The sequence below is a fragment of the Medicago truncatula genome, chromosome 5 (genome assembly GCF_003473485.1).
Source record: "Medicago truncatula cultivar Jemalong A17 chromosome 5, MtrunA17r5.0-ANR, whole genome shotgun sequence".
NCBI classification, from domain to species: Eukaryota; Viridiplantae; Streptophyta; class Magnoliopsida; order Fabales; family Fabaceae; genus Medicago; species Medicago truncatula.
The window spans coordinates 3,818,739-3,837,735 of record NC_053046.1 but is presented as its reverse complement, the minus strand read 5'-3'; the positions used below and the strand labels follow the sequence as shown (position 1 = coordinate 3,837,735).

Below are 18,997 nucleotides of genomic sequence, written 5' to 3'. Positions count from 1 at the left end.
TTTTGAAAAAATAAAATAAATCCTTAACATCTAGTAAGAGGCTTAAAAAGACATTTTAACACATTCGGGAAATAACGAGCATTTTTCAGCACAAAGAGACTTCGATGGAATTAAGATAAGGGGGGTTTAAAAAGAAATGTTCTCTAATTTGAACATAGTTGAGCCCAAAGCCCTAAAACCCTAACCTAGTCCACAATACAAATAGCACAAACCAAACCATTATCGTTAAGAGCCCCGATTTTGGTTTTGTGCCTCCAGCCGCAGAAGCTAGAGAGAGAGAGAGTGTGTGAGAGAGAGAGATTCATTTCTTCAATCATGGGTAAGTTAAATTCCTTTCAAACAAACGATATTTGATGATGCCATTTACTTTTTTATGTATAATCGATTATAAACAATGGAATCGATTTTGCAGGTAAGGTTCACGGTTCATTGGCCCGTGCCGGTAAAGTTAGGGGACAAACACCCAAGGTAGCTAAGCAAGACAAGAAGAAGCAGCCCCGTGGCCGTGCTCACAAGCGTATGCAGTACAATCGCAGATTCGTCACCGCTGGTAATAATTCGAAACCCTAATTTTTGAGATTTTGTTATTGATAATTTTGATTATTTACATACTATAGAAATTAATTTTGTAATCATTACATTAGTATAACGTGAAACTTTCTGATTTGTGGTTCTGATTTACGTTATTGTAGTTGTTGGATTTGGAAAGAAGAGGGGACCCAACTCATCTGAGAAGTAAGATCGTGGATTGAAGAATGATGTTTTTCACCTTAGCTTTTGAAATATGTTGAGAATCTTAATCTTAATTTCATTTTGATTTTCCTTTTTTTTTTTTTTTTTGGTGGGATGTAGGGGTTATGAATTGTGAACCTTTTTTGTGCTAGTTAAATATCAAACTTAAATATTTATTTTGCATACAGTTCTTGCATGTCTTAATTTTTAACTAGCTTTAAGAACTTATACTTTAGTTATTGTAGTGTGTGTGCGTGCTTGTTATATCAGCGGAATAACTGCGGTTCAAATAAATTTATCGTATGCTTTGTTTGATTGCTTGATAGAAGTGGTTTCAGACGCTGAGATTTTTAGCTTCAGAAATTTGTAGTGTAAACTCACCCATCAAAGCAAAAGCTAACCCAAACACACACGTAGTCAGGGAAATTCTTTGTAGGTTTATCGGCTAAATTATTCTTAAATCTACCAAGACTACGATGAATGGTTTTATCCATCAAGGTCTTGATTTGAACATACATGACGAGAAGTTCTTTGTGTTCATATAGACTGGACATGTCAATTGAGTTTTTGGCGAATAGGAATTAGGAATGTTTTACCACCACCTTCATCAATGGGGAAATGTATGTTGAGTTCTGTTTTGTTTCCTGTAGTCTCACTGACTGCAAATGTATGTTTTCTACTACCTCAGTCTAGATTTTGACCTTATATTTTTCTTAGTTCCAAAGCCATGGGTTATGTTTGGATTGGGAAATGGATTGGATCAATGGTCGAATGGAACGTTACATGGTGATTCCATATTATATCCTCCCATTTCTTCACTTAGCCTTTTTTTTGTCACACCAATTTGGTAGCAATGAAATTGACTCCCCTGTTATGTCATACAAACGTTTCTACGGGCTCTCCTGCGTTTGTTTGTCCTTTTTTGCATGTCTCTCATTATTGTTTCTGGTTACCTGTTTGTGCCCCATATTTGTGCTATTGTGAGTTGGGGTTTGGAAGAGGATTATCAACTTTTTCTATGTTTCACTTCCCTTCTTGGTTCTGCTACCTATTGTTGCAATGCCCGATTGTGTACAAAAAGAGATCTTATTCCAAAAGAGTTATGATATATTGTCACCCCAATAAATGGTTGTTTAGAAGCTTTTTATTCTTTCTTGCTTTTAAGAAAATTAATGTACTTAATTTAAGAAAAAAAGGAAAATACCCCTCAATATGTATGTAGGGTTGTCAAAATATTATTTCTATTTCCAAATATATAATTTAATTTGCGCTAGGATTATTAAAATTTGGCTTGCGCTCCCCCTTTGTCTAGCAAACCATACAAAATTAATTTTCTGCAAAAAAATAAATAATGTGCTCACCTGTCTTAATTCTACTTCATTGACAAGCCAAAAAATATAAAATGAGGAAGGGGATGAAGGCCGAGTCAGTGAAATTGCTAACCAACATTTAATGTTGTATTGAATTTTTTTTTTGAAACTTTTTATTGAACTTTGAAAGTGATACTTGATTAGAAATAAAAAATTTCTTCAAAAGTGGCAATTAAAAAGGAAATTTTTTTTTTGAAACTTTTTATTGAACTTTGAAAGTGATACTTGATTAGAAATAAAAAATTTCTTCAAAAGTGGCAATTAAAAAGGAACGGAGGTAGTAATTCTCTAATTGCAATTTAGATACCATACCTGTTTCTTTTTTTAAACGTCGTCTTTCTAATTCTTTTGTCCAATCTATAGACCATAGCTGATGATTTGTCCAAAAACAAATTGATAACTAGAAGTTGGAATTTTTTTTTTCTCGTATAATCGAACAATGATAAGTTGTGATGCTCAATTTGCTTTTTCTTATGTTCTACTTATTTTAAAATACTTACATGAGTAAAACTATTGTCGTATAGTACAGCATTGTTGCGTTTTTGTGCCAATATATTCTATTTTGCTATGCTCTAATTATTTTGAAGCATTAATCAATATATTATAGCATCGTGTTTCTGTTTCCAATAGTTGATTGGTTTATTTTTAAGTTCCACATTTAAACTATGAGTAAAAAGCTTGTGTTTTAGAATGCCATTGTTGTGTTCTTCCCCTGTTTCCTTAAAAACCATTTTTACTATTGCTCATAATTGACCAACACCACTCTCAACTATCTCCGGGTGAGGCAAATTGCTTAGAGCTGTCTGTCATGCCGGTGGCTCATGCAGTTAAGTCTTGTCTCACTATAATTCTCTTAGATAGGCACCTCTCAGAATCAATCCAGCTTCTACGGATGCCTAGAGCAGTAGTGTAATCACTGATGGTACTCTTAGGTCTAATATTTTCTTGGTCAATCTTTCAAATGGTTTATCAATAACAAAAACAAATAGGATTTTGATTATGTTGTAAGTAAATCAATCACCTTTGGGAAATATGTAGTGTTATTGTTAGCATCACTGTCTCATAAAAAGAATATCTTCTTTATTACATTTGAGGGAGGTCAAAGAACACTCAATGAAAAGAATCACCTCTACAAAGAGAGGATATCAAAATTGTCAACAAATGAATTCCTTTGGTATGAGCTGCATCTTATAATTCTTTTTGTTTTTCCTTCTATATTACATTTTTAAAAGGTAATTGGGGAAGTCAATAATAATGCTATAAATGGCTAAGCATCAGTAGGTGCGATCCAATGTCTCCCATTGACGAAGCTCTTCCTGATAAATGGATGTGCTGTTTCGAAATCCAACTCTCGTGCCCATGACACCCCACGTACTGCCTCTGCTCCCGGTCCCCAACATTTGTACACTCCAAAGAACACAGTCCTAATTAAGTGTCACCACAAATCAACAAGAAAGTTAAAATTCAGAAAATCAGTGTGGTAATAATGTCATAACCAAAACAAAAAGAAGGATAAAATGTTTACTTGTTTTTGTTGTTGGTGTGGTCCCAATCATCCCAACCACCGTGTGCAACTATATCATCAAAGTATGTATAGGCATAAACTATTCTTGAGTATTGCCCCATTGCACGTCCTACATATAGTGGGCCTGAACCTGTCACCTTGCATCGTACAAATGTGAAGCCTGTCTTCTCGTCTAGGTATTGTCTATCCTGTGCTGCTATGGATCCGAACCTTGTTGCTATTGAATGCAGCTCACAATCCTGAGAATCTCCAATTAAGATATGTTTTTATTAAGAGATGGAGTAGTTTGACTTTGAGAGTTTAAGATACATGAATTTCAGTGTTTCTTTTGAAACTATAGCTTTATGTCAATTAATGAGGTACAAGTTTCTTTTGAAACTATAACAATGTATTCTTGTTCAACAAAAAAACAACATGAATATTAGTAGTATTTGAAAATTCAACTTAATGTTCTTTTGGGATAACCGTGGTAGATTTCTACTTCAAAGTGCGACTCTATTTTGGTTGAAATTTTGAGCTATTTTCAATAGTCCATCTTCAAATAACACTTGGCAATTGCCTTAGTTTAATGTCCATTTACGCATCTCAATGTTTTGGATTGCTCTTGATGAATTTTGAGTTTCCTGACACAAAAGTGCAGTGTGACAGAGAAATAAAAAGGTTCTTTTCTTTTCTTAACTTCAACTTTAACGAACCCATTAGTAAGGTAATGTTGCCAAAATTGAGATAAATAAACTACTAGAATTCGTGTTATCATAATAAGTAATAATGAATCATACCTTGTACATGGATCTTCCATTTCCAAAAATGAAATCAATGGAGCCCTCAATGTAGCATTCCTTGAAGTAATGCCTACCAGCATCGTCGCAAAGTGTGTCTTGTGCACCATGGAAGCCACATCCGGAGAAGTATGCTTTGTCCCCTGATATGCGAAACGCCACCGCTTGCAATCCTTGCATCCCGGGCATTGGTGCCGGCGCTGTATTCTGCATGCTCACCATTCATTTCTTGCTTTATTAGTTTCTTATTCTCAACTCTTTGCCAAAAAGGGAATGATTATTCAACAATTTTTTTTTTTTTTAGCTAAGTTAAAAAGTTGCTAAGATAGAGAAGTTAAAAAATTGACACTTTTGTCACTTATGTTCCACTAAGACATTGAAATGAAAGAAATTAGAACTTCTTATTTTGAATCTTATCAAAATTTATTTTTTCAGAAAAAAACAAGTGCAAGATCACGAGATATATAGCTATATTTTACAATGACAATATTGGTAGGTAGTGACAACACATGCCGTACAATAGTTCCTTCCTCCCTTTGTCTCATTGAGGTTAATTATCAGTTAAAATATTTACCGATAAGCGATAGTAAAAACAGCAATATATTAACAGATATACTAATATTTACCTTGAAGGTGATATTCTTTGCAGAGAAATAGTTGGCAAAGACAGTAACAGAAGCAGTTCTATAAGTACGTAGCTGTTGTCCATTGGGACCAGGATCACAAGCTCTATCATGCCATTCAATCACTGTTACTTCTCTCCCTTCCCCTTGAAATGTTATGTACGGTTTTGTCACGGGAACTACCACTTTCTCTCTGCACCATCAAGTTTATATGCACCACCAAATTATTACTTTCATTCAAATAATTAATTGATGAATATATATAATTAATACTTATAGAATCAAATGCATACAAAACTTAATTAATGCTAAAGGAACATGTAACACCACTAAGTAATGGTGTGCATATTGAGCCTAAAAGCTAGCTTCAAGCTAAGTCGTCATACTTATAGAATCCAGCGCTGATTTGAATAAGGACATTCATTGTATTGTTATCTGGGACGGAATTTACTGCGTCTTGGACGGACTGGAACTGACCTCCACCGTTAATATCAACCGTGATAACACGGTTACCAACGGGTCCGATCCAGTGGTTCTTGGAAGAGTTTGTAGTAGACAATGTGTTGAAGGTAGTGTGGTGATGATGATGATGAAGGCGTGCAGCAAGTGTTACTATTCCTGCATTTAACAACATGCAAGTGAAAACCAAAAGCAATTGCAAAGAATGTAAAAGAGTAGGTGTATCCATTATATATATATATAGAGAGAGTTGAGAATTGAACACAAACAAATAAGAATAGAATGTTTGGAAGAAGAAACTGTTTGATATGTTGTATTGTATTTATACTATATATCTTGGGAGCATGGTGATTAAAATATTTGTGGAATAGTATAGTATAATATACAATGTGTGTAAGTAAAAAGGAAGAACAAATGAGAGGCACTTTGTGTATTTTATAGTGAGAGGTATTTGGCTGCATTATACTATATATTATCGTTGTGATATATTTTATGAGTTAATATTGGCCAATAGATAGTGGTTTTTCCAACGGTCATTTTTACCAATAGAGTAGCCTTTGGAAAATTGATTGGTTAACATTGAAGTACCCCAAATCTTGTAACTTGTGGGTCATCATCCTTTTGGCTTGGTATACTACTACTACCAGCAGAGAATACTGCCTAACTAACTAGGTACTATATAGATTCTCTCTAAAGTCCAAAACCAACAGCCTAATTGATAATTTCCTCGTAAATAAACTAGTACACTTCTTAATTGGTAGATGAATCAGTCCTTGTTCAATTTTCTATTTTTCCTTTATACTACTTTAAAGTTCCAAAGAGTCAAAGGTGAGATCACATCACATTGCATTATCGATGCTACAAAAAAACGTAAGATATAATTACACCGAGTTTTACCTTCCATGGTGTTGTTTAGTCTGTACATTTACCCTTGATACTCCCTCCGGTCTTGTTTATAAGAAAAAATTGACTTTTTAGATTCGTTGAATAATTAATGTACTTGGTATAGAATATAGACTAAATACATTATTTATGCAATAAATAAAAAAAAATCAAATGTTTTTTATAAATAGAATCGGATGGAGTAACATTTTCCGTGCTTTATTTTGACACTTGGTTAAGTAAATTAAAGATAATGAAAAATTTACTAAAATTCAAAATATGGTAGTAATATTTTTTGAAGATAATAAATAATTAGAAAAGTATCGTGATATTTCCCCTAAAAAAAATATAGTAATATTGTATTTTTTTTTTTTGAATAAGTAATATTGTTTGTTTAGTCAGCCTTTTCAATACATAATTTAGACTGTGATCGTTATATATTTTCATTTGAGTGAGCAGCCTTAAGTTTGCTGAGAACATTGAGGTGTTTACAAGTTTGTTGAGGACTTTTCCATTCTATCAATTTCAAATAATCAATATATTTTTATTTAATTGCACTTTCACCCTCCCAAAATTTTGTTATTGTAAGATTTGTTTTTAGCTCTTATGATTTGTTGGTCCCTCTCCCAATTTTTTTTCAGAAATTTACAGTGACACCATTTATTGATATGATATATATTTAAATATTATCATATTTAAGGTGACTTTTTTTTCTCTTACAAAGAGAGTCGGGTGTCACCTTAATAAATGATGACATGTTAATCCATTTGAATTGGTTCGGTGATGTTGACTTAATACTTTCTATTGCACACCTCTTAATGTCTTAAGTTCGATTTTCGCCGATGCCAATTTCGTTGGGCTGGTATGGTTTCTTAAAAAAAACATTTTAGTGTAAATTTTGGAAGAATTTGAGAGGAGGCTATCAAATTACAAAGAAGAAAAACATTAAGATGTCAAAATCACTATATTTGAGGGATTAAAAGTGCAATTAATTTTTTATTTTATTTTTCAATTTGTTGGGCTCTACCATTTTACTCAATAGATTTCGTTTGGAAATACTAATAATCAAATTGCAAAATCTACCTCTCAATAAGATGTTTTCTTAATGAGTGTAATCTCAAGTTTGAATTAAGTCTCACAGTCCAAGAACTTTGTTCTTCAAGTCATCCTAGCCGAAAATAACAGGATATGTTTTCATCGTACTATTATCTTAGTAGTAGCATTGTGCTTAGAGGTAATGGGGCCAAGTCTAAGAATTCATTAGTCCCTTTTCACTATAATAACATTCTTAATTATCAATAGCTTATCTTTTCTGTCCACTTCCACTGATTCACCACAAATGTAAAGAATCTACGTTATACCTCAAACCTCAAACGGTCATTTGATGGTGTGATCATGATGTGATATGTTCATGACACACACATGCATGATGGTCCTAGCATGGCTTAAATAGTATTTTTGTATTTATATGCCCTTTCTTTTCAACCTTTTTATCTTTATACTCACAGACAAGTTGGTCCCACCCACAAATTTTTTGAACGTTGGGGTCACGATGTCTTTTCTCTTTCAAGTGTCCATTTTCATTTGCTGGGGCATGGGACAAAATTTACACAAACTTGTAAACAAAGTCCTCAATAATGATTAGTTAAGAAATAGAATAATCTATGATGATTGCAATTCACGGGAGAAGGAAGCCATGGCTTTGCCACATGCCCAGTTCCAAATATCTTTTACAAAAGGTGATGAGAATGTGCTTAAGAGTTAAGAGAGTATTTTGGTCAGAGGATGCGACTTTAACATTTCTTCTACAATGAATATAGATGGTTACAATAATTTTTTGAAGAGTTAATCATCACTTAAATCAACCAATGTAGAGTATCAGCTTGGTGCTTGAATTAAATAATTATTAAATTTAAAAATATTAATGAAATTTTTAAGTAATTGTTAAATTTTACAATTTATCATGTGAGTTTCTCTCAAACAATTTGCAACATCATTTTGATTTTTTGACAAATTATTATTTTGATTTCACTTCTTAGTGTGTATTTGATTATGTAGTGACTAAAATTGAGTTAATGTTAAGTAATATATGTTTTTTTTATAATTGAATATCATTTGTGCATAACTGCATAGATTAATCCATCGAAGCAAGATGGAATCGCAATTGGTGACAAAACTCACCCCTAAAGGATTTAACACATTCCTAACGTTGAATTCAAACCCAAGATATCTGGTTAAGTTGAAAGAAGTCTCTTACTTATGTTGGGTCAAAGTTGATATTCATCCAAGTCTCACATCAAAAAATGTGAAGTAAAGAAGAAGTGGAAAGTTAGTATAAATGTAAAAAATTACTTAAGTTTTCTTCACCATAATATCTCTAGTCTCTTGAGGGACTTGAGGTAGTTGTATGTCAAGAAAGTAGAGGAGATATAAGCATGAAGTGACGAATCACAATTTGTGAGCTATTTTTGTCTTTTTTTCTTATATTATGGTTATGCACTTGGGCTATAGCTTGATAGAAATTTTGTCTCCAACATCTTACCATCTTATCCAACTGTTATTGGTTGAAAATGTTCATCAATTCTAAACAATTTTATTGACAAATATTGTAAATTATAACTTCAAATTATAATCAATTTTAGAGCGGTCTAAAACCAATTACACTCGAGAAGATTCAATATCCAAATCAACTCGCCCTCATTCTTTTCAGTACAACTTAAGTTCGAGGCTAGAGCAATAAAATCGTTGTGATTAGCAACACAATAACACAATGGTTACTATTTACCGTACAACTTAAGTTTTGTTTGGTATATAGTTGGTCATCACATAGCTACATAATGTGAATGTATGAATTTTCCCTTTGCACCATGTTTTTTAACCTCTCTGCAAATAGAGCAGAGATCAAGTTTATTTATTTATTTCAAAAAGAACAAAATAATTAAACAATGAGTACAAGTGAGATTTGATAAAATTTAATGTAAGTGAACAAATGAATACAATTTTAATGTAAGTATACATCTCAAAATAACTTGTTAAACCAAGATTGTGGATAACATTCTGCAAATCTAGGTAGAAAAGCTTCCCTCTCTAGAGATAGTTGAAGACCTGTCACAATCCTCACTAAAGATATCCACAAAAATGGAGCAAAACAGAATGCATAGCCAAACACAGACATAGCTCTTACTATTCCATCAGGATACCAAGGAAATGCCATAACCATTAGGACTCCAAGAATCCCAAGCCAAGGTACCAAAACTGGTAACATTGGTAGAAGAAAGATATTAATTGCAATTGAGCAAAATGCAAAAGAACCAAGAAAATACAGGATCCAACCAAGTAGAGGGTGAATTGTGTGAGGTATGATAAAGACTGGTGTTACGTAAGCAGCAAGTATGCACCACAATGCTACTAATTTTAGGCTGCTGTGTGCCAGGGTGATGCTCTTATCGGAACGCCTAAAACATATTTTTGAGAGGCTCGGCCTTGCCAAACGCGTCATTGCTATTATTCCTATGTATATTGCAGATTGGATAAATATCACAGCCATCTCCGAAGCATACCTGCACCAATTATAAGTCAAATTTTACATCAGCTTTCAGTTTCATAATGTGAGAAAATTATCTGGCGCGACAGAAATAAGGACTACCAGAAACAAATGAACATAATGCCAAGTGAGCATATCTATCACTTAACATATAAATATATTCTGAAATCTTCTGTCTAAGAAGTTATAGACTATTAGACCACCTTAATATCAACATTACGTAGATTCGAGTGAAATTGGATTCAGATCCTTAAACAAGGTCTTGGATTTGAGCACAGTGGATGGAAAAAACATAATCAAGAGAAGAGACTCCAATAAAGGGTTTAAGTAAATATACATATGGACCAAAAAAGACCACCTTAATGATTACTTGCACCAATAACATTGTTCCAAAGAAAAAACAAAACACTTACTGATTTCCGTTACAATAAGATTAGAGAAACTCAAAAATAATGAATACGGCCCTTTCAAACTTACCCTATAGTTTGGCGACGTTGTTCATGCCACTGGATGCCTAGTGGCAGGACAGGCCAAGACCACCAATACCATGGCTTCAACCATGGTGCCCCCGGGAATGTGATCACACTATTTGGTCCACATGGTATGCTCCAACGAAGTTTAAGATCTGAAATCAAGAAGGGGAGATATTAGCACAAATTACTTAGATTCCAATGAGCGACTGCATTAGTGCATATTAAAATGTTTAAAGAACTCTATTTTAATTTACTTACAGTAGTAAGAAGCATCCATCTGATAACCTAAAGGAAGCCTATATGTTCCCTCAAGCTTGGTGTCATTTGAAGGCGGATGAAACAATGGCTTATCAAGCAAGTCAGGGAAGTAGCTATCTATAAAACCTTGGTCTGCACCATCTGGATTTTCTCTCCCATTTCGCAATTCATTAACCATGTCTTTGAACACAACCGTTGATGGCTGCAAATATCAAATATTATAAGCCATATGACAGAGATCAATTATATATATGTTGCAAATATTTCTCGGTAGATTTTTTGTTTAAGGCAATATGATTATACCTGCAAGACAAAGAGACCCGTATGAAAGACACAAGGATTGATAAATGTGGCACAAAATTGTCCACATTGAAACAATTCATCAGTGTTTTGAAGGAAGAGGTTGTCAGCATCTAGCATAACAACCCTGTCATAGTCCACTAAGCTCCATGCATAGAGTTTATTCAGTGATAACTTGAATCTCTTGTCAAAATTATCTTGATGCTTGTAGGGATTGTCCAAGTTTGACACCCTCACGACTTTTGCACCATCTTCCTCTTCCCTGATATAATACAAGCAAAATTATCAATTAGTGTTGAATTTATTTGGAGACAGCAAATGAGGTTGTCCAAATAATTTTGCTAAGGCAGTCACATTTTCGTCTAGTTTCTAAGATTTGGCTGATAATATACCACATAAAATTGAACATATTTTGATTAATGAAATATAAGTCGTCGGAAAGGAAAAAGTTATTTAGAAAAATATGTTTAGATGAAAAATACTTGTAAAAGAGACTTTTATCATTTCTAATTAACATATATATGAATGCTATGATTATAATCATATTTTTTTTTAACACTGTTCTTATATTCTAGCCCATATATCAACAAATATTAGGAGTATATGAAAGTATTCATAAAAAATAAAATAGGATTCGAAGACTATATTACAAGTAAGACACTGACACATTTCCTATTTTATGAATATCCATATGATAAAATAAAATATGTTATGTCGGTATGTTTGAAATTTTGGAAAATCCTAGTAATATTGAATTGAAAGGATCAGGTACTTTGGCAACTAGCTAATTGGTGTCTTGACTTGGTGATAACTTCCCAAGTGGAAGACTAGGGATACAAGGCCTCCAGCTTCTGCCATTTGGTAGACAAATGACAAATAAAATGGATAATAAATGGTCAAATTAAGTAATCAATAAAAATTTAAAAAAAAGAAAAAAAAATAATTTAAAAATGTACTATATATTTTTGTTTTTCGACAGGAACAAAAAACACGCGTTCAAGTTCTAACACAACGTGCTTTCGTATTGAAAGTCAGCTCAAACAAAAAGTAAAGACAAACACAAACTAACAGTCAAATACTTGTACTAATAAAGTGAAAACGGATATTCTCTCACCAATTAACCCCAAAAAATATCTCCAATTTGACTAACCCACACTTTGTTCATAGTGGCTACTCCAATGCTAACAATTAAACATATGAATTAACGATGATAATAATTAATTAGCCAGTTTTTGTTATTAATTAATAATCATAATTTTAATCCGAAAATTTAATCTAACATGGAGCATCTCCCAATGTAACATGGACTGGGTTTATGAATATTTGAAGGGAATAAATGGTCAATTTAGTTCCTAAACAAAATTATCACTATGTCACCAATTTGGTTTATAAATTATTAAAATCAATTAAAACTCCTTAAACTTGGTGGAGGGACTAAATTGATGTTGGAAGTGTAATGGAAGGTAAATTAATTAAGGAAATGCTACATAAAACCGAAAAATTAAAAAATAATGAAATTTGTAAGATAATGTAATGGAATCACTCACAAAGCTTGAATCCATGGAAGAGGAACATCAATGGAAGCAAGGACAACAAGATCAGCTTGAACATTAAGTTTTGAAAGTGATCTAACAAGAACACGAACAGCAACGTAGAATTCATAGTCTCTTGGTGTTCCTACATACATCATTGTCGCGTATGCATTCTTGTATTTGTATTTCTGTGTAGACGTAGCTTCAATGGAAGGTGCTAAGGAGAAAACATGACATAACACAAGTGATAATAGCAGTAACGATTTGAGAGTATTTGCATTGTGACCCATTGTAAAAGGATTAGTATAAGTAATGATTTGCATTTGTGTCTGCACTTATAAGAGGATTATATAGTATAGTATTAATATTAGCGTGTGGCGTGTAGGGAATGCGAAAGTTTCAAGTGGAGTAGTATTAAAAAGACTATAGTAGCATTATAGAGAGGGGAGAAGAAGAGTCAGCCAGCAAGAGAGGACTTTTTCTTGAGGACACCCCCTCACTAGGGGGGAAAAAGATGCATACACCTTTTAAATGGTAGTTGGGCCGGTACATGGTAGCTTAGGATTACGACTAATCAACTCATGTTTTTTTATACTTTTCTTTATCAAAACTCATGTTGATTTTTTTTGTTACAAGGCATTAAACAAAAGAGAGAAAGTATGTCCTAATAAAGAACAAAAGGTGAATTCAGTCCATAAAATATCAATATCTCAATAATTTTCTCTAAATTATTAAAATCAACTTAAAATCCATAAACTATTCTCTCAGACAACTAATTAATCTCTTAACATTTTTGTTAAGTTGACGTTTAGCGGTCTCTAAACTATGAAAACACATCAATTTAGTCATTAAATTATCATAGCGGTAAGATTTAGTCGTATAACATCAAAGTGTTAGGCTTGAATCCCTTCGAGGACAGTTATAAAATGGTTAGAATTGTTACTTTAGTTGTTCTGATCGTGAACATAGGTTTGTTGGATAAGATAGGATATCTCACAGTGAAGGTAGATTGGTAGAATAATTGCTCTTTGATAGATGTTTTGTAGTTCGACGGTGGAAGTTCTTGCGAAAAAAAAAAAAAAAAAACTTCAATGTTCAAGTCAGTTTGGGTTTAAGGAGTGTGAAAGGTGTATAATGAATTATCTATTGGTTGGTGGAGATGTGGGCCTTATATAGGGTTTTTACTTTTCCCACTCTATGTGTTACCTATTTTTTTCTCCAATATACCCTTTGCTCGAAAAATATAATATGAACCGCATTTCGGATTTTATTTGCCAAACTGCTCTTAAATTCGTCATGAATCTAAATGTATGTAAATATATGGTTCGGAATACAAACACCGAACTTGAAGGCGGAAAAATTTCAGATTATATAATTTGAAACCTCTCTATATATAGGTTTGCCCACATTTTTCTCCAAACTCTCCCTATACCTCCAAAAGCACGCCACTTTGAGCGAAAACGTGATTTGGATAAAAATATGGTCATTAAGAGGCGTTTTGCACATCATTTTCGTCTGAATGCAAAGGCAATGTTACTATAAAACCTTCCTCGTTCGATTTCCTAGCGTTTTCCTTTTGATCACATCACCTCAGTTGCACTGGCTTAGTTTGGATTATACAATCCGAACTCGTAACAATTTGGTTCCGATTATACAATTTGAAGTATGCCAATACAAAAACTACTTAGTTTTCCTCACTTTGTTTTTGCACCGTTTCAGTTATGGATGCTCCCATTGATGACCCCCTCCATTTGCACCTAACATTTAAACCACACATTGTGTTACTTATTGTTCCACCTTGAGTTTTGGATGATTCTAACAATGCTAAATCCGAGGATCCCCCACCTCTAGTTGATATTCCTTCCTGCGATGCGATGCGAAGGTGGATGATGTTCCTCCACTTGTTTTACCTGCACCTGATGATGCTCCAAATGTTGAGCATGTAGTTATTTCTATTGATCATCGGAAACAATTTACCATTAAAAGAAAGTTTGCATCACGGAACGAGTTGTTTGAGTGAGTTCGAGAAGAAGCAAGGAAGCTAGGATTTACCGTTGTTATCGGTAAATAAGATAATAGTGGAAATGACCAAAATGCATTTATTATATTAATATGTGAAAAAGGAGGCTCACATAAAGAGTACGATGTATAAGCGTAAGATAATGGGTTCGGTGAAATGTTAGTGTTTGTTTCGTACGAGAGGTTATTTGTTGATTGTTGGTAATTAAAGCCTTAAAGTTGGTAACAGAAAAACACAACCATGAGATGACACTTGAATTGAAAGGTCATAAAACCGGCAGACGTCTAAACCCAAATGACCAGTGGCAGAGCCACGTGAGGACTGGGTATGGCCATGGCCTACCCATTAATTCTGGGAAAATACCATAATATTCCTAAGTTATTTTTAATATTACTGCCATGCCACTCACTCACCCACATCCCACTCTCATTGCCAATTTTCTCCAGAACGGGAAAGAAAAGAACAAGCCATATTTTCGCTTCTCGCCACCCACAGGCAATCCCACGACATCAGTCACCACCCTCTCCCACCGGTAGGGCTGGAAATGAGTCGAGTCGAACCGAACCTGTCTGAGCTCGGCTCGACTCGATAAGAATTGGTTCGGCTCGAAACTCGGCTCGAGTTCGACACGAACTATTTTTTCAGCTCGAGTTCAGCTCGTTAGGTTTAGTTCGTTTGCTCAACTCGTCCAAAAAAATTTATAAAAAAAAGTTAATTTATAGATCTTTGATATTTTATATATATACATATATTTATTTTTTATTTTTTTTAAAGTAAATATTGAAGTAAAATAAAAGTTCCCACAAGCATGCATAGAATAGACATAAATTATATAAAGTTAAAGGTTGCATAAATACGAAGAAAAAAAATATCTGATACAAAAAATCCAACAAAACTCAATTAGTCGATAACAGAATGCATAATATTTTTCTACTTCCAAACTCCAATTGCTCTCCCCTTAAAGACAAAATTGTATTCAGCCACATTTAACACAACCTTCAACTTAATCTTTACTCATTTAGAAAGAAACAAACTTCAAACATGATGCGAACTCTATAGCAGCAACAATTCTGAACAACAAACGAGAAAGTGGATCAACATCCTGAAAAATGTCACATATCAATAAACAACTTAATAAAGGAAAAATCGTTTAATGGTAAAAGCATAATAATAAAAGGTCTTGGACTATGCTAAAAATCCTTATTCATGCCCGTAAATGTCATATCATAGTTATGTTTAGACACAAAACCTTATGAAGATTCCATAAGCTTACTCAACATATATGCTATATTTCTGATTAGTGGCTTTTACCCAATACAAAAATGCTATCTTTGCCAACATATATTCACACTAGCTTCTTGTCAATTAAATGAAAAAGAAACGTACCTACTTAACATCAAGGGAATAATGTGATTTCTGTCGAAACATGCTCCACCTATTCATAAAAAATATCGATAAATCATCAACACTTTTTTTGAAAGATTAAACTATATATAATGATCAAGAGAAAATACATTACTTTAGGTTTGTTCCTAATCCCATGCAATACTCGAAGCCAATCACCACCACAAATTAAAGTTTCAACGGTAGAAGAATGTAGGGAAGCTCGAAATGGGTCGATAACTCTCCCCCCAGCGCTAAAAGTTGACTCTGAAGCCACAGTAGATATTGGAATAGCAAGAACATCTGCTGCCATATGAGATAATACTCTATATTTTCCGCTATTCAAAAGGACATATGACCATTATCGTTAGGCTTGTAAGTTGGCTCATTCAAATACTCTTGAACTTCAGATTTTACAGCAGGAATTGCTTGTTGTTCTTGGACATAATTCATTAACTTTGACCACCCCGTGGGTCTTGTTGGCTCTAATGTCAACCCATTTTGATCAGCACTAGTTCTACTAGAGCCTTCTTCTCTATGCTCCTGAAGCTTATCAGCATACTCTAGGTACATATCATTAAGAGCCTTTTGCACCTTTTCTATATTTTTGCTAGCTTCATCTCTGGGGTAAATTAAAGGAAAGCACATGTTTACTCCCATCATTTTGATCCTAGGGTCCAAAACAGAAGCAAGGGACATAACAAGATTACATTGACCCCAATACTTGTCAAATTTTTCCTTCATCGCGTTTGCCATGTCTTTCATGAAGTTAGACTCATCTTGAACAACTTGATCTAACACTTGCTTGATTTGAAACACCTCAGCAAGATATAAATTAGAAGTTGGATATTCACTACCAGAAATTATATTTGTAACAGAATTAAATACCTCTAGCAGCTTGCAAACTTTTTCAACTTTTTCCCACTCATCTTCATCTGGAAGAGTTGTATAACTTGGTTCTCGATCTTGAAAACGTGGAAAAGCTTCTTTGAACTGTATTGCAACTGACAGCATTTGATATGTGGAGTTCCATCGAGTAGGGCAGTCAAGAATTAATTTTTTACCACCAAGCTTTAGTTGTTGAACTATTTCCGAGAACGTTCGCAATCTTGCTTCAGACTAATTGATAAACCTCACACTGTCATGCACTTTTTCAACTATTTCTCTGATTCTTCCAATACCATCTTGGACAAGCAAGTTTAGTATATGGGCACAACAGCGGACATGAAACAACTTTCCATCCAACACTAATTTTTGGTGCCTTGAAAGTAAAACTTTTAGCTCTTTCAAACATCTATCATTGTAGTATGCATTATCCACAGACACACTAAATATTTTATTTTCAATGCCCCATTCTTTGATACATTTGAAGATAGCATCAGCAATATCAACACCACGTCGAGGAGGAGGAACATGAACAAAACTGAGAACGCGCTTTTGCAAAACCCAATCAGCATCAATGAAATGGCCAGTTAGCACCATGTATTCTATCTTTTGATTTTGCGACTTCCATAAATCAGTGGTCAAGCAAATCTTATTAATTGTCCTCAAAGTTGACTTTAACTTCTTCCTTTCAGATTCATAGACAGCAACACAATCATTCTTCAATGTTTTTCGACTAATTTTCTCATATGAGAAATTAGAACATTTCATCATGAAAAGAAAACCTTCTTCCTCAACAATACTAAATGGATGTTCATGCATCATAACCCAATGTGCAGTGGCTTCTCGTTGTCTCTCATGATCATACTTAGCGCTTGGATTCATAAGTAGTGGTCCGGAAAGCTTCTCATCAATCATGCTTTGTGCTGGCTTCAAGTTTAATTTTTGTTGTTGTGCTGCTAGCTTCTTGTAAATAAGACATACTTCCCTTAAATGTCTCTTCAAATGGCTAGTTGACCCACTCGCAACAACATAAGTTCTTTTACAATGTAAACATTGCCATTTTTTGGTTCCATCCTTTAACTTCACTTCTTTGAAGTGATCCCAATCTGGAGAAGTTTTCTTTCTCTTAGCCTTTTGAATAACGCCGTTGTTCTCGACATTCTCTTCATTCCCAACTTCATTTGTCAGTGTTGCTTCATTTGTTAGTGGTTCTTCGTTTGTATTCACATCTAAATCAATGATAGGATTCAACAAACTTAAACACTCTTCTCCATTATTTTGGGGTGAACCTCCCAAGGATTCAATTGACGTACTAGCTGACATCTCTACAAAATGAAAACTTCATGATGTTATAAAATAGAAATTTATTGGTACAAAAAAATACATAACAAATTAACCCAAAAAAAATTCTCAACAGTGCATCCATCAATGCTCCAAACAATGAACATTCCAAATAAAACCAAAACATTGATGCATTGAAATCGAAGTTACAACCTTTTCTGTCATCACAAAGTTCCAAAAAACATACAAATCCAATCTAGCAAAGACACTTAACTCCAAAAATTTGTTTAAAGAAGCCTTTCTAAATTTTTAATCCTATCAATAAGTTAACCCATTTTGAAAAAAAAAACATAAGAGTATATAGATTGAAAGAAAGGGAAAACTATCATTTTTTTTCTATGTTAAACACTACAATTCTAGAATTGGAATCCAAAACATAGATTAAAAAAGATACACTGCAATAATCTAATAACAGAGAATTCTTAAACAAATCAACACAAATTTTACTATAAATCACTCAAAAGTCAGTACAAGAACAAAGAAACAAATGAGCACAAAATTGATCAGAAGCAAATACCTCTAGAGAAGAGAAGAAGAATGACCTTCTCTTTTGATTGAGTCTTGCCCCTTGCTGAACTTGTCTATGGCCGGAGCAGAAGAAGAAGAAACGTTGTATGTTGGCGTGGAATTGGAAAATGGAATAATGAAGATACATGCAAAAATAAATGGAGAAAATAAATGGAGATGGAGAAGAAGAAACGTTCCTACTTCCTAAGTGGAACGGATGGATAAATGTTTTTTGAGATACGTGACAACATGTTCTTTTTTTTATACATCTTTTTTTTTAGGGATTTTTTTATATATTTAATTCATGTAAAAAAATATAAAAGTTTCTAAAATTAATATATATATATATATATATATATATATATATATATATATATATAATCG

At 33.5% G+C, this 18,997-nt stretch overlaps 4 protein-coding genes and 1 long non-coding RNA gene across 8 annotated transcripts; 1 reads left to right on the top strand and 4 right to left on the bottom strand.

Moving 5' to 3' along the window:
* Positions 1-157: 157 nt before the first annotated feature.
* Positions 158-1,055, top strand: LOC11432627 (40S ribosomal protein S30). 2 transcript variants are annotated; one of them, XR_005646172.1, is made up of 4 exons: positions 158-319; positions 413-550; positions 693-827; positions 863-956. XR_005646172.1 is itself a non-coding variant. In XM_003611260.4 (3 exons), the coding sequence occupies exons 1-3, from the start codon at positions 316-318 to the stop codon at positions 737-739; spliced, it is 189 nt and encodes a 62-aa protein (XP_003611308.1). In that variant the 5' UTR covers positions 158-315; the 3' UTR covers positions 740-1,055. The 2 variants fall into 2 exon arrangements, 1 of the variants encoding a protein (XP_003611308.1); XM_003611260.4 differs by having other exon boundaries at positions 693-1,055.
* Positions 1,056-3,133: 2,078 nt separating this feature from the next.
* Positions 3,134-5,914, bottom strand: LOC11438432 (probable pectinesterase 68). Of its 2 annotated transcripts, XM_024783758.2 has the most exons (6): positions 5,758-5,914; positions 5,416-5,647; positions 5,033-5,222; positions 4,407-4,613; positions 3,628-3,866; positions 3,134-3,526 (listed from the first exon to the last, which is right to left on the bottom strand). In XM_024783758.2, exons 2-6 carry the CDS (start codon positions 5,451-5,453, stop codon positions 3,370-3,372), a joined length of 831 nt encoding a protein of 276 aa, XP_024639526.1. In that variant the 5' UTR covers positions 5,454-5,647; positions 5,758-5,914; the 3' UTR covers positions 3,134-3,369. The 2 variants fall into 2 exon arrangements, with proteins under 2 accessions (XP_024639526.1, XP_003611307.1); XM_003611259.4 differs by having other exon boundaries at positions 5,416-5,910.
* Positions 5,915-9,305: 3,391 nt separating this feature from the next.
* LOC11439405 (putative glucuronosyltransferase PGSIP8) lies at positions 9,306-12,956 on the bottom strand. Its single transcript, XM_003611258.4, has 5 exons — positions 12,493-12,956; positions 10,949-11,207; positions 10,646-10,847; positions 10,392-10,539; positions 9,306-9,930 (listed from the first exon to the last, which is right to left on the bottom strand). The coding sequence occupies exons 1-5, from the start codon at positions 12,798-12,800 to the stop codon at positions 9,390-9,392; spliced, it is 1,458 nt and encodes a 485-aa protein (XP_003611306.2). The 5' UTR covers positions 12,801-12,956; the 3' UTR covers positions 9,306-9,389.
* Positions 12,957-15,365: 2,409 nt separating this feature from the next.
* On the bottom strand, positions 15,366-16,094 carry LOC120580477 (uncharacterized). Its single transcript, XR_005646176.1, has 3 exons — positions 16,017-16,094; positions 15,884-15,932; positions 15,366-15,599 (listed from the first exon to the last, which is right to left on the bottom strand). It is a non-coding gene; the product is annotated as an uncharacterized lncRNA (long non-coding RNA).
* A 44-nt stretch (positions 16,095-16,138) lies between these two features.
* On the bottom strand, positions 16,139-18,857 carry LOC120580476 (zinc finger BED domain-containing protein RICESLEEPER 2-like). 2 transcript variants are annotated; one of them, XM_039834079.1, is made up of 2 exons: positions 18,624-18,857; positions 16,139-18,090 (listed from the first exon to the last, which is right to left on the bottom strand). In XM_039834079.1, the coding sequence occupies exon 2, from the start codon at positions 18,086-18,088 to the stop codon at positions 17,000-17,002; it is 1,089 nt and encodes a 362-aa protein (XP_039690013.1). In that variant the 5' UTR covers positions 18,089-18,090; positions 18,624-18,857; the 3' UTR covers positions 16,139-16,999. The 2 variants fall into 2 exon arrangements, with proteins under 2 accessions (XP_039690013.1, XP_039690014.1); XM_039834080.1 differs by having other exon boundaries at positions 18,649-18,857.
* Positions 18,858-18,997: the final 140 nt, after the last annotated feature.

Excerpts from the sequence above, each read along its gene's own strand:
- LOC11432627 (XM_003611260.4), top strand. Across the intron at positions 551-692 it reads TCGCAGATTCGTCACCGCTG|TTGTTGGATTTGGAAAGAAG; the intron begins GTAATAATTCGA and ends ACGTTATTGTAG.
- LOC11438432 (XM_003611259.4), bottom strand. The coding sequence starts at position 5,717 with ATGGATACACCTACTCTTTTACATTCTTTGCAATTGCTTTTGGTTTTC. Across the intron at positions 4,614-5,032 it reads CAAAGAATATCACCTTCAAG|AATACAGCGCCGGCACCAAT; the intron begins GTAAATATTAGT and ends GTGAGCATGCAG. Across the intron at positions 3,527-3,627 it reads CACACCAACAACAAAAACAA|GACTGTGTTCTTTGGAGTGT; the intron begins GTAAACATTTTA and ends ACACTTAATTAG.
- LOC11439405 (XM_003611258.4), bottom strand. The coding sequence starts at position 12,800 with ATGCAAATCATTACTTATACTAATCCTTTTACAATGGGTCACAATGCA. Across the intron at positions 11,208-12,492 it reads CTTCCATGGATTCAAGCTTT|GGAAGAGGAAGATGGTGCAA; the intron begins GTGAGTGATTCC and ends GTATTATATCAG. Across the intron at positions 10,540-10,645 it reads GATGGATGCTTCTTACTACT|ATCTTAAACTTCGTTGGAGC; the intron begins GTAAGTAAATTA and ends TCTTGATTTCAG.
- LOC120580476 (XM_039834079.1), bottom strand. The coding sequence starts at position 18,088 with ATGTCAGCTAGTACGTCAATTGAATCCTTGGGAGGTTCACCCCAAAAT.